Source organism: Salvelinus sp. IW2-2015, linkage group LG18 (assembly GCF_002910315.2).
Source record: "Salvelinus sp. IW2-2015 linkage group LG18, ASM291031v2, whole genome shotgun sequence".
Classification (NCBI taxonomy): domain Eukaryota; kingdom Metazoa; phylum Chordata; class Actinopteri; order Salmoniformes; family Salmonidae; genus Salvelinus; species Salvelinus sp. IW2-2015.
In genome coordinates, this window is record NC_036858.1 from 22,385,545 (window position 1) to 22,400,892 (window position 15,348).

The 15,348-nt window shown below is 40.7% G+C and overlaps 1 protein-coding gene across 1 annotated transcript in view; it reads left to right on the forward strand.

The window, feature by feature from the left end:
• LOC111977691 (low-density lipoprotein receptor-related protein 12-like) overlaps nucleotides 1–15,348 on the forward strand; it is a 49,902-nt gene that overhangs the window by 22,720 nt on the left and 11,834 nt on the right. Inside the window, exon 6 of the mRNA XM_024007239.1 lies at nucleotides 13,714–13,935. Coding sequence (XP_023863007.1) covers nucleotides 13,714–13,935 — 222 coding nt within the window. The remainder of the gene's footprint in view (nucleotides 1–13,713; nucleotides 13,936–15,348) is intronic.

The following is a 15,348-nucleotide window of genomic DNA, read 5'->3' on the forward strand; positions in this document are numbered from 1 at the left end:
ACCCTTGTGGATTGATGAGGAATTGAACAATTGTATGGTTGAAAGGGATGGGGCAAAAGGAATGGCAAATAAGTCTGCCGTTCGACAACCGATTGGCACCTTCAATGAAATGTTGGGGAAAATTTTTAACTCGGCTCCATTCATTGAATCAGATGGCTTTCATCACAAAACCGACTGATATTGCCAACTACTGGCATGATTTTTTTTCTTTGGCAAGATTAGCAAACATGACATGCCAGCAACAAATGCTAACACATCCAAGTATATCAGACCAAATTATGAAAGACAAGAATTGTACTTGTGAATTCCGTAAAGTCATTGTGGAGTTGTCTATCAACAATGACAAGCCACCAGGGTCTGACAATCTGAATGGAAAATGACTGAGGATAATAGCAGACAATATTGCCACTCCTATTTGCCAGATTTTCAATTGAAGCCTACTAGAAAGTGTGTGCCCTCAGGCCTGGAGGGAAGCTAAAGCCATTCCGCTACCCAGGAATAGTAAAGTCCCCTTTACTGGATCAAAAAGCCAGCTAATCAGCCTGTTACCAACCCTTAGTAATTTTCTGGAAAAAATTGTGTTTGACCAGATACAATGCTATTTCAAAGTAAACAAATTGACAATAGACTTTCAGCACGCTTATAGGGAAGGACACTCAACAAGCACATCACTTACACAAATGACTGATGATTGGCTGAGAGAAATTGATGATAAAATTATTTTGGGGGGGCTGTCTTGTTAGACTTCAGTGCAGCTTTTGACATTATCGATCATAGTCTGCTGTTGGAAAAACGTATGTGTTATGACTTTACAGCCCCTGCTATAATGTGGATAAAGAGTTACTTGTCTAACAGAACACAGAGGGTGTTATTTAACAAAGAGCTGCCGTTAGAGTGGGTGGCAAGGAATAAGTTAGCCCTAAATATTTCTAGAACTAAAAGCATTGTGTTTGGGACAAAACATTCACTAAACCCTAAACCTCAACTAAGTTTTGTAATAAATAATGTGGAAATGGAGCATGTTGAAATGACTAAACTGCTTGGAGTAACCCTAGATTGTAAGCTGTCTTGGTCAAAACATATTGATACAGTAGTAGCTAAGATGGGGAAAAGTCTGTCCATAATAAAGTGACGCTCTGCCTTCTTAACAACACTATCAACATGGCAGGTCCTACAGGCCCTAGTTTTGTTGCACCTTGACTACTATTCAGTCGTGTGGTCAGGTGCCACAAAGGACGTAAGAAAATTACAATTGGCTCAGAACAGGGCAGCACGGCTGGCCCTTGGATGTACACAGAGAGCTAATATTAATAATATGCATGTCAGTCTCTCCTGGCTCAAAGTGGAGGAGAGATTGACTTCATCACTACTTGTATTTATGAGAGGTATTGACATGTTGAATGCTGTCTGTCTAAACTACTGGCACACAGCTCAGACACCCATGCATACGCCACAAGAGGTCCCTTCCTAGTCCCCAGGTCAAAAACAGACTATGGGGGGTGCACAGTACTACATAGAGCCATGACTACATGGAACTCTATTCCACATCAAGTAACTGACACAAGCAGTAAAATTAGATTTAAAAAAAACATTTAAAAAAACACCTTATGGAACAGCGGTGACTGTGAAGCAACACAAACATAGGCACAGACACATGCATACATGCACATGGATTTAGTACTGTGGTGGAGTAGGGGCCTGAGGGCATACAGTGTGTTGTGAAATCTGTGAATGTATTGTAATGTTTAAAAAAATTGTATAAACTGCCTTAATTTTGCTGGACCCCAGAAAGAGTAGCTGCTGCCTTGGCAGAACAGTATACAGAGGTGGGACCAAGTCATAAGTAAGTCTCAAGTCTTAGCACTCAAGTTCCAATTCAAGACAGGCAAGTCGGAGAGTCAAGACCGTCAAGTCTCGAGTCTTTAACTTTGAGTTTCGAGTCCTAAACAAGTCATAATGTGCTCTTCACCAAATGTAATACCATTTAATATTTTTAACAAGAGGAAGTATATTACATTTACGCAAATCATTAATGCTTTTTAAAAATATCTACCGTTGAAGTCGGAAGTTTACATACACTTAGGTTGGAGTCATAAAAACTAGTTTTTCAACCACTCCACAAATTTCTTGTTAACAAACTCGTTTTGGCAAGTCGGTTAGGACATCTACTTTGTGCATGACACAAGTCATTTTTCCAACAATTGTTTACCGACAGATTATTTCACTTATAATTCATTGTATCACAATTCCAGTGGGTCAGAAGTTTACATACACGAAGTACAAACATGTTATACGTCAGTAACTGTGTTTATAATTGATTTGAGCAGTTTTGTAATTACATAGGGGAGTGTTACCCTGTTGTTTGTCTATTAACCACTATTCTTCCCCTTTTTTATAATTATTAGTATTATAATAATAATAATATTAATATTTAAAGGCACCTCTGGTGCCTTTAAATAGCTTGGAAAATTCCAGAAAGTGATGTCATGGCTTTAGAAGCTTCTGATAGGCTAATTGACATAGTTTGAGTCAATTGGAGGTGTACCTTCAAACTCAGTGCCTCTTTGCTTGATGACATTATGGGAAAATCAAAAGAAATCAGCAAAGACCTCAGAAAAATAATTAGATATCTCCACAAGTCTGGTTCATCCTTGGGAGCAATTTCCAAATGCCTGAAGCTACCACGTTCATCTGTACAAACAATAGTACGTGAGTATAAACACCATGGRACCACGCAGCCCTCATATCCCTCAGGAAGGAGACGCGCTCTGTCTCCTAGAGATGAACGTACTTTGGTGCAAAAGTGTAAATCAATCCCAGAACAGCAAAGGATCTTGTGAAGATGCTGGGGAAAGCCTGTACAAAATTATCTATATCCACAGTTAAACAAGTCCTATATCGACATAACCTGAAAGGCCGCTCAGCAAGGAAGAAGCCACTGCTCCAAAAGCGCCATTAAAAAGCCAGACTACGGTTTGCAACTGCAGATGGGGACAAAGATCGTACTTTTTGGATAAATGTCCTCTGGTCTGATGAAACAAAAATGGAACCGTTTGGCCATAATGAGCATCGTTATGTTTGGAGGAAAAAAGGGGAAGAACTGCTGAAGAGCTGAAGAACACCATCCCAACCGTGWAGCACGGGGGTGGCAGCATCATGGTGTGGGGGTGCTTTTCTGCAAGAGGGACTGGTGCACTTCACAAAATTGATGGCTTCATGAGGAAGGAACATTATGTGGATATATTAAAGAAACATCTCAAGACATCAGTCAGGAAGTTAAAGCTTGGTTGCAAATGGGTCTTCCAAATGGACAATGACCCCAAGCATACTTCCAAAGTTGTGGAAAAATGCCTTAAGGAACACAAAGTCAAGGTATTGGAGTGGCCATCACAAAGCCATGACCTCAATCCTATAGAAAATTTGTGAGCAGAACTGAAAAAGCGTGTGCGAGCAAGGAGGCCTACAAACCTGATTCAGTTACACCAGCTCTGTCAGGAGGAATGTGCCAAAATTATCCCAATATATTGTGAGACGCTTGTGTAAGTTAAACAGCAATGCTACCAAATACTAATTGAGTGTATGTAAACTTCTGACCCACTGGGAATGTGATGAAAGCTGAAATAAATAATTCTCTCTACTATAATTTTGACATTTCACATTCTTAAAATAAAGTGGTGATCCTAACTGACCTAAGACAGGGCATTTTTACGAGGATTAATTGTCAGGAATTGTGAAACTGAGTTTAAATGTATTTGGTCTCGTGGTGTATGTAAACTTCTGACTTCATCTGTATATATTTATTACTTTCCAAATAAACGTTATATTTCCATGGAAATACATGGGTAACCATGAGAAAGACCCCCCCCCCCCAATAGTGATTCACTATCGAGGATCGCTATGGGGCGCTATCGGGCGATGTAGGCTTGTCCACAATCGCCCAACCTTGTTTTAGGAACATCAGGCAGGATTTAGGCTACCAACTGCCTAGCCAGTTGTAGCTCAATCTTGGGTGCAATGATCACGTTCCCACACTGACTGACTGTGTGGAGGCTCATTGATTTAACGTCACGCTAGCCTACAGTTCATGATACACTAGTAAAGTATTAAAATATATAGCTGTCGGCTATATTAGCCGCGACTTACCGTTCTTTGTGCAGCTTCAAATGTCAAACAAAGTTGGAAATTGTTGTGGCTCCATCTGTAATTTTCTTCCCGCATGTTTTGCAAGTTGCAATCCGTTTTTGTTGATACAGCATCGTCTTTATATCCGAAAATAATACTTTTTGGTATCATCTTTCCAGGTGCTCCATCTGAATTCACCCGCCGACGTTCCTCTGCACTGACACGCACAACTTTTTCTCAGCTGGCACAATTTGATTGGCTGCTGTCCGATTCAAACGGTAATTTGTTAAATGAAGAGTTGATGCGCTGCACACTTTCTTTTAATAGCATCATTTTTATATATTTGGGCTTGGGGAGGGTATCAAGTCAGGTCGAGTCATAATGCTCAAGTCCAAGTCAAGTCACGAGTCATTGGTGTTAGTCAAAGTCGAGTTGCAGGTCATCATATTTGTGACTCGATTCTTACGAGTCTAAGTCGTGACTCGAGTCCACAACTGTGGTATATACTGTCGTGGCCAAAAGTTTTGAGAATGACACAAATATTAGTTTTCACAAAGTCTGCTGCCTCAGTTTGTATGATGGCAATTTGCATATACTCCAGAATGTTATGAAGAGGGATCAGATGAATTGCAATTAATTGCAAAGTCCCTCTTTGCCATGCAAATGAACTGAAAAAAACATATCCTCTGCATTTCAGGCCTGCCACAAAAGGACCAGCTGACATCATGTTAGTGATTCTCTCGTTAACACAGGTGTGAGTGTTGAATCCCCTTTCTGATTGTTTGGGGCATCCGGAAAAAAACTTGTCCGGAGAAGACAAGGTAAGCGCTACCATCAGTCCTATGTCATGCCAACAGTAAAGCATCCTGAGACCATTCATGTGTGGGGTTGCTTTTCAGCCAAGAGAGTGGGCTCACTCAAAATCTTTCCTAAGAACACAGCCATGAATAAAGAATGGTACCAACACATCCTCCGAGAGCAACTTCTCCCAACCATCCAGGAACAGTTTGGTGACGAACAATGCCTTTTCCAGCATGATGGAGCACCTTGCCATAAGGCAAAAGTGATAATAACTAAGTGGCTCGGGAAACAAAACATCGATATTTTGGGTCCATGGCCAGGAAACTTCCCAGACCTTAATCCCATTGAGAACTTGTGGTCAATCCTCAAGAGGCAGGTGGACAAACAAAAACCCACACATTCTGAAACTACAAGCATTGATTATGCAAGAATGGGCTGCCATCAGTCAGGATGTGGCCTAGAAGTTAATTGACAGCATTCCAGGGCGGATTGCAGAGGTCTTGAAAAAGAAGGGTCAACACTGCAAATATTGACTCTGCATCAACTTCATGTAATTGTCAATAAAAGCCTTTGACACTTATGAAATGCTTGTAATTATACTTCAGAATTCCATAGGAACATCTGACAAAAATATCTAAAGACACTGAAGCAGCAAACTTTGTGGAAATATTAATATTTGTATCTTTCTCAACTTTTGGCCACGACTGTACACATGTACACACATGGATTTTGTGTTGTATATATGTGGTGGTGGACTTGAGGCCCTGAGGGCACACACTTAGTGTGCTGTGAAATCTGTTATGAACGTATTGTAATGTTTTGAAAATTGTATAACTGCCTTAATTTTGCCAGACCCCAGGAAGAGTAGCTGATGCMTTGGCAGCAGCTAATGAGGATCCATAATAAATACAAATATCAAGCTATTGTTTTGCTACATGTGCTCATAAGCATAGAGGTATTGTCAGTAGTAATCTTGTACACATTTACCTCAATTCTACTATTAGCATGTTGATAATGGCGCCGGAGGGGATGGCTGCCGTTTTTTGCGGGCTCCTAACCAGCTGCTATTTTGTGTTTTTTTTGCATTGTTTGTAACTTATTTTGTACATAATGTTGCTGCTACCGTCTCTTATGACCGAAAATAAATAACTTCTGGATATCAGAACAGAGATTACTGGACGAAGATTTTTTATTTAATGAGTCTGATGTGAAGGATGTACTGCTTCTCCGAGACCAGGCCCAAATCCCTGTCATTCCCGTGAAGAAAAGCTGAAAATACAGGCGGCGGAGATCGGGGTGCCTTGTGAGAATTCGTTGAYGAGTAGGTAACCCGCTTCTACCGTCCATTCTATTGGCCAACGTGCAATCACAGGAGAATAAACTTGATAATGTCAGTTCGAGACTATCCTATCAACGGGACATTAAAAACTGTAATATTTTATGTTTCACTGAGTCGTGAAATGCACTGTTGGTTAAGGGCTTGTAAAGTAAGCATTTCATGGTAAGGTTGTGTTGATAGCATGTGAAAAATAAAATGTAATTTGATTTTAGCTCTGCAACTTTGAATCCAATCAGGAAGCCTATTGTGGCTAGCTCTACAAGTTATATTAACTTTTGTGGCACCATGGATATTCCTGCTGTTTTCAAATCTCGCAGAGGGCTTGGACTGTCACACATAAATGTGCTATGTAAGATCTTCTTTAATGGCACCATGCTCTCTTAGCATCTCTGTCCCCAAAATGTGTGAGCTGTTGGTTATAAAAGTGTCCATAAGCCAAAATATGCATGTTTATTGATGCTGTCCCTTGCCCCTGGTATTGTTTCTGATTATTTAAAACCCTTTTTGGTAACTGAACTGGCTGTGTTAGATCTATATCTTGATTGGCTTACACATGCCTCAGATCAGTTTAAGAATATCTGTCTTGAGTTCAACTTGACTCGGCTGATAATGAAACCCACTCAGATTAATGTACAGTGTATACAGACCCCTTTCTTTTTTGATATTTGTCAAGTTACAGCCTTGTTCTAAAATGGGTTAAATAAAACATTTCCTCATCAATCTACACACACTACCTCATGACAAAGCGAAAACAGGTTTTTAGAAATGTTATGAAATGTATTAAAAAAATGTAACTATAACTTTATGTAAGTATTCAGACTCTTTGCTATGAGACTTGAAATTGAGTTAATGTGCATCCTGTTTCCATTGATCATCTTTTGAGATTTTTCTACAACTTGATTGCAGTCCGCCTGTGGTAAATTTAAATTGATTCGACATGATTTGGAAATGCACACACCTGTTTATATAAGGTCCCACAGTTGACAGTGCAGGTCAGAGCAAAAACCAAGCCATGAGATCAAAGGAATTGTTCGTAGATCTCAGAGACAAGTTCATGTCGAGGCACAGATCTTGGGAAGGGTACCAAAACATTTCTGCATAATTCAAGGTCCCCAAGAACACAGTGGCCTCCATTCTTAAATGAAAGAAGTTTGGAGCCACCAATGCTCTTCCTAGAGCTGGCCATCTCTGCAGCACTCCACCACTCAGGCCTTTATGGTAGAATGGCCAGACGTAAGCCACTCTTCAGTAAAAGGCACATGACAGCCGGCTTGGAGTTTGCCAAAAGGCACCTAAAGACTCTCCGACTATGAGAAACAAGGTTCTCTGATGAAACCAAGATTGAACTCTTTGGCCTGAATGCCAAGCGTCATGTCTGGAGGAAACATGGCACCATCCCTACGGTAAAGTATGGTGGTGGCAGCATCATGCTGTGGGGATGTTTTTCGGCAGCTCATCTCTAGGCTTCTTCCTAGGTTCCTGCCTTTCTAGGGAGTTTTTCCTAGCCGCTGTGCTTCTACATCTGAATTGCTTGCTGTTTGGGGTTTTAGGCTGGGTTTCTGTATAGCATCTGCTGATGTAAAAAGTGCTTTATAAATACATTTGATTTACAACACAATTTGAGAGAGATAAGCATTTTGAGCGTATGGAACATTTCTGGGATCTTTTATTTCAGCTCATGAAACATGGGACCAACACTTTACATATTGCGTTTATATTTTTGTTCAGTATATTTAGGCAATTGAGAAATCGATGCACTGCCTCTTTAACTTCTACTTGGTACTCATCCCGGATCCGGGAGCACCCTCATCAGTAAAAAAGCTGAATAGCATAGCCTAGCATAGCACCACAAGTAAATACTAGCATCTAAATATCATGAAATCACAAGTCCAAGACACCAGATGAAAGATACACATCTTGTGAATCCAGCCATCATTTCCGATTTTTAAAATGTTTTACAGGGAAAACACAATATGTATTTCTATTAGCTAACCACGATAGCAAAAGACCCAACCGCATATTTTCACAATTTTTTTACTGCATAGGTAGCTATCACAAATTCGACCAAATAAAGATATAAATAGTCACTAACCAAGAAACAACTTCATTCAGATGACAGTCTTATAACAGATTTATTGTATAGCATATGTTTTGTTCGAAAAATGTGCATATTTCAGGTATAAATCATAGTTTTACATTGCAGCCACCATCACAAAATCTCAACAAAGCAGCTAGAATAACTACAGAAACCAACGTGAAATACCTAAATACTCATCATAAAACATTTATGAAAAATACAAGGTGTACAGCAAATGAAAGACAAACATCTGTGTGAATCCAGACAATTTTTCAGAGTTTTTAAGTGTTTTACAGCGAAAACACATATAGCATTATATTAGCTTACTACATAGCCTACCACACAACCGCATTCATTCAAGGCACGTTAGCGATAGCGAATAAACCAGCAAAAGATATACATTTTTTCACTAACCTTCTCAACTCATCAGATGACAGTCCTATAACATCATATTACACAATACATATATGGTTTGTTCGAAAATGTGCATATTTAGCGGTACAATTCGTGGTTGAACAATGTGAATACGTAGCCAAACTGCACAAAATTATCCGGATATATTTCTCACACTCACATCATCTAATCAAATAACTAATCATAAACTTTACTAAAAAATACAGGTTGGACAGCAAATGAAAGATACACTAGTTCTTAATGCAACCGCTGTGTTAGATTTTTTAAAATAACTTTAGTACGACATACAGCTTACGTTATAGCGAGACAGCGCCCGAAATCTGGCGGGAATATACGTCTAAACATTTTCGACAGAAATACGAAATAACATCATAAATTGTTCCTACTTTTGATGATCTTCCATCAGAATCTTGTACAAGGGGTCCTTTGTCCAGAATAATCGTTGTTTGTTTGTAGAATGCCCTCTTCATCTGTAGAACGCTAGCAAACGCTACCATGCGGCACAGAAGTGTCCAACTCACCAGAAAGCATAACAAAGAAAATACCGAAAATCGGAATAAACTGATATAAACTGATATAAGTCGGTTTAATATAACTAGTTGATGATGTTTTTAACATATATATCAAATAAAATCAGAGCCGGATATATYTAACGCCTATAACGRAAGCTTTTCAGAACGCAATCCAGGGGTCTCCTTCGCGCCATGCAGAATAAAGGAAAGAGTGGTCGCGTCATTCCAACAGGTCTTGTTCGGCCTCAGATAGAGCTGTACACCCCATTCCAACTCTCACTGCCTACTGACATCTAGTGGAAGGCGTGCATGTAGACCCATAGATTCCATGCAAATTGGTAGGCTGACCCTGGAACAGAGCCCCCGATTTCAGATTTCTCACTTCCTCACAGGAAGTTTGCTGCAAAATGAGTTCTGTTTTACTCACAGATATAATTCAAACGGTTTTAGAAACTAGAGAGTGTTTTCTATCCAATAGTAATAATAATATGCATATTGTATGAGCAAGAATTGAGTACGAGGCAGTTTAATTTGGGAACGATTTTTTACAAAGTGAGAACAGCCCCCCCCTCCCTATTGAGAAAAGGTTAAACAATTGGGGCTCCCGAGGGGCGCAGAGTCAAAGGCACTGTATCTAGAGGCGTCACTACAGACCCTGGTTCAATTCCAGGCTGTATCACAACTGCCCGTTATTGGGAGTCCCATAGGGCGGCGCACAATTGACCCAGTGTCGTCCGGGTTAGGGTTTGGCCGTTGTAGGCCGTCATTGTGAATGATTCACACAAATAATTCACACTCACACTCACTACCGGTCAAAAGTGTTAGAACACCTACTCATTCCTTTATTTTTAAGATTTTCTACATTGTAGAATATGAGTGAAGACATCAAAACTATGAAATAACACATATTGAATCATGTAGTAACCAAATATGTTATATTTGAAATTATTCAAATAGCCACCCTGTGCCTTGATGACAGCTTTGCACACTCTTGGCATTCTCTCAACCATCTCCATGGGCCATCTTAAAAGTATATTTGTGGAATTTCTTTCCTTCTTAATGTGTTTGAGCCAATCAGTTGTTGTGACAAGGTGGGGGGGGGTATACAGAAGATAGCCCTATTTCGTATAAGACCAAGTCCATATTATGGCAAGAACAGCTCAAATAAGCAAAGAGAAACGACAGTCCATCATTACTTTAAGACATGAAGGTCAGTCAATCCGGAAAAATTTTCCTCAAGTGCAGTCGCAAAAACCCTCACGCGCAATGATGAAACTGGCTCTCATTAGGACCGCCACAGGAAAGGAAGACCCAGAGTTACCTCTGCTGCAGAGGATAAGCRCATGAGAGTTAAACTGCACCTCAGATTGCAGCCCAAGTAAATGCTTCTGTGTTTGTATTTATTATGGATCCCCATTAGCTGCTGCCAAAGCAGCAGCTACTCTTTCTAGGGTCCAGCAGAATTCAGGCAGTTTATACAATTTTAAAACATTACAATACATTCACAGATTTCACAACACACTTGTTTCTTGGCCAAAGCAAGAAGAGACTTCCTTGGGCCAAGAAACATGAGCAATGGACGTTAGTCCGGTGGAATGCTTCATGGTGGGAACCACCTATGCGGAGATCATCCGTTAACCTACTCTGCGTCTCACAATGACACACATCGGTTGGAACCAAAAATCTCAAATTTGGACTCATCAGACGAAAGGACAGATTTCCACTGGTTTAATGTCAATTACTCGTGTTTCTTGGCCAAATCAAGTCTATTCATATTGGTGTCCTTTAGTAGTGGTTTCTTTGCAACAATTCAACCATGAAGGCCTGATTCACACAGTCTCCTCTGAACAGTTGATGTTGAGATGTCTGTTACTTGAACTCTGTGAATCATTTATTTTGGCTGCAATCTGAGGTGCAGTTTAACTCTAATGAGCTTTTCCCCTGCAGCAGAGTTAACTCTGGGTCTTCCTTTACTGTGGCGGTCCTCATGAGCCAGTTTCATCATAGCGCTCGATGGTTTTTGCGACTACACTTGAAGAAACGTTAAAAGTAGAAATTTTTCCGCATTGACTGACCTTCATGTCTTAAATAATGATGGACTGTCGTTCTCTTTGGCTGTTCTTGCCATAATATGGACTTGGCCTTTTGTAAAAGACATCTTCTGTATACACCCCCACCTTGTCAACACAACTGATTGGCTCAAACACATTAAAAAGGAAAGAAATTCCACAAATGAACTTTAACAAGGCACATCTGTTAATTGAAATGCATTCCAGGTGAAGGTTGGTTACATTGAAGAATTCAATATAAAATATATTTTGATTTGTTTATCACTTTTTAATTACTACGTGATTTCATATGTGTCATTTCATAGTTTTGATGTCTTACTCTTATTCTACAATGTAGAAGATAGTAACAATAAAGAAAACCCTGGACTGAGTATGTGTGTCCAAGCCTTGACTGGTTGTGTGTATGTGTGATATAATATATATATATATATATAATATATATATATTATATATACAGTGGGGAAACAAGTATTTGATACACTGCCGATTTTGCGTTTTCTACTTACAAAGCATGTAGAGGTCTGTAATTTTTATCATAGTACACTTCAACTTGAGAAGACGGAATCTAAACAAAAATCCAGAAAATCACATTGTATGATTTAAGTAATTTAATTTGCATTTATTGCATGACATAAGTATTTGATACATCAGAAAGCAGACTTAATATTTGGTACAGAAACCTTGTTTTGCAATTACAGAGATCATACGTTTCCTGTAGTCTTGACTAGTTTGCACACACTGCAGCAGGGATTTTGGCCCACTCCTCCCTACAGATCTTCTCCAGATCCTTCAGGTTTCGGGGCTGTCGCTGGGCCAATACGGACTTTCAGCTCCATCCAAAGATTTTTCTATTGGGTTCAGGTCTGGAGCTGGCCTAGGCCACTCCAGGACCTTGAGATGCTTCTTACGGAGCCACTCCTTAGTTGCCATGGCTGTGTGCTTCGTGTCGTGTCATGCTGGAAGACCCAGCACGACCACTTCAATGCTCTTACTGAGGGAAGAGGTTTTGGCCAAGCATCTGGGTTTTCTATTTTTTTTCTCTATTGTGCTTATTCCTCATATTATGTTTTTAAATATTACCTTTTTATTTTTTGTTTTATTTTTTTTTATCTGCTTTCTTTTCTCTATCTCCTTTTTATTTCTTTGTTCTATTGGGGATTTTTTATTTTTATTTATTTTTTTTTCAATGTTCTCTTACTAGAAGTTAGTTGTTGGTCAATTGATTGCGGATAACATGGCCCCATCCTCCTCCCCTCATTACGGTGCCAGGTCGTCTGTTCCCCTTTCAGATAAAGCATTCCCCGAAGAATGCTGTTTTCCACCTCCATGCTCACGGTTGGGATGGTGTTCTTGGGGTTGTACTCATACTCTTCTTCCTCCAAACACGGGGAGTGGAGTTGACCAAAAAGCTCTATTTTTTGTCCATAGACCACATTGACCTTCTCCCATTCCTCCTCGGATCATCCAGATGGTTCATTGGCAAACTTCAGACAGGCCTGGACATGCACTGGCTTAGAGGCAGGGGACTGACCTGCTGGCTTGCGAGCAGATTTTAATCCAGGACGGCGTATGTGTTACAATGGTTTTCTTTGAGACTGTGGTCCCAGCTCTCTTCAGGCATTGACCAGGTCCTGCCGTGTAGTTCTGGGCTGATCCTCACCTTCCTCATGATCATTGATGCCCCACAGGTGAAATCTTGCATGGAGCCCCGACGAGAGGTGAGGATTGACCGTCATCTTGAATTCTTCATTTTCTAATAATTGCGCCACAGTTGTTTCTTTCACCAAGCTTCTTGCCTATTGTCCTGTAGCCACTCCCAGCCTTGTGCAGGTCTACAATTTATCCTGATGTCCTTACACAGCTCTCTGGTCTTGGCCATTGTGGAGAGGTTGGAATCTGTTTGATTGTTGTGACAGGTGTCTTTTATAAGGTAACGAGTTCAACAGTGCAGTTAATACAGGTAATGAGTGGAGAACAGGAGGGCTTCTTAAGAAAAACTACAGGTCTGTGAGTAAGCCGGAATTCTTACTGGTGGTCAGGTGATCAAATTACTATATGTCATTGACAATAAAATGCAATAATTATGTTAATAATATCATACAAATGTGTTTTCTGGATTATTTGTTTTACGATTTGCCGTCTCTCACACGTTGAAGTAGTACTATGATACGAAATTACCAGACCTCTACATGCTTTGTAAGTAGGAAAACCTGCAAAATCGGCAGTGTATCAAATACTTGTTCTCCCCACTGTATATATATATATATATATATATTTAAAAAAATAAATAAAAAAAAAAATGGACAAGAACTCACCAGACGCAGACTATGTATTTACATTTTTTAAATCTTCATTATTTCTTTAATGTATTGATTCCAGGTGATCCTGCGTTTCATGGACTTCAAGCTGGACGGGACGGGCTACGGGGACTACGTGAAGGTGTATGACGGCTTGGAGGAGAACCCTCGCCTCCTACTTCGCGTCCTCACCGCCTTCGACTCCCGTGCCCCCGTCGCCGTGGTCTCGTCCTCGGGCCAGCTGCGCGTACACTTCTATGCTGACAAGATCAACGCGGCAAGGGGCTTCAACGTTACCTACCAGGTAGGCATGAGTTAAAACAAGATTTCTCAGAATCGATTAGTTTCTATTGGTTTGGTTGCTAGGGCCGATTTTTTTATTGATTCATCCAATAGTTCTGGCAAAATATAGTAGGAGGTACTTACATCGTTGCACACTAGCTTCTTATTTATTGCAGGGGGAGAAAAGCTACACATAGTATAATAAAATTAAAATATATATACAGTATCAAAACAAATGTTATTTGTCACATATGCCGAATACAACCTTACAATGAAATGCTTACTTACAAGCCCTTAACCCACAATGCAGTTTTAATAAAAAATATGTTAAGTAAAAAATAGATGTTAAAAATAACAAATAATTAAAGAGCAGCAGTAAAATAACAGTAGCGAGGCTAAATACAGGGGTATCGGTACAGAGTCAATGTGCGGGAGCACAGGTTAGTCGAGGTAATTGAGGTAATATGTACATGTAGGTAGAGTTAAAGTGACTATGCATAGATAATAAACAGAGTAGCAGCAGTAAAGAGGGGGGATGATGCAAATAGTCTAGGTAGTCTTTTGATTAGCTGTTCAGGAGTCTTATGGCTTGGGGGTGGAAGCTGTTGAGAAGCCTTTTGGACCTAGACTTGGCGCTCCGGTACCGCTTGCTGTGTGGTAGCAGAGGGAACAATCTATGACTAGGCTGGGGTCTTTGACAATTTTTAGGGCCTTCCTCTGACACCGCCTGGTTATAGAGGTTCTGGATGGCATGAAGCTTGGCCCCAGTGATGTACTGGGCCGCACACACTACCCTCTGTAGTGCCTTGCGGTCAGAGGCCGAGCAGTTGCCATACCAGGCAGTGATGCAAACAGACAGGATGCTCTCAATGGTGTAGCTGTATAACTTTTTTAGGATCTGAGGACCCATGCCAAATCTTTTCAGTCTCCTGAGTGGGAATAGGCTTTGTCGTACCCTTTTCACGACTGTCTTAGTGTGTTAGGACCATGATAGTTTGTTGGTGATGTGGACACCAAGGAACTTGAAGCTCTCAACCTGCTCCACTGCAGCCCCATCGATGAGAATGGGGGCGTGCTCAGTCCTCCTTTTCCTGTAGTCCACAATCATCTCCTTTGTCTTGATCACGTTGAGGGAGAGGTTGTTGTCCTGGCGCCACATGGCCAGGTGTCTGACCACCTCCCTATAGGCTGTCTCATTGTTGTCGTTGATCAGGCCTGTCACTGTTGTGTCGTCGGTAAACTTAATAATGGCGTTGGAGTCGTGCCTGGCCATGCAGTCATGAGTGAACAGGGAGTACAGGAGGGTACTGAGCACGCACCCCTGAGGGGCCTCCGTGTTGAGGATCAGTGTGGCGGATGTGTTGTTACCTACCCTTACCACCTGGGGGAGGCCCGTTAGGAAGTCCAGAATCCAGTTGCAGAGGGAGGTGTTTAG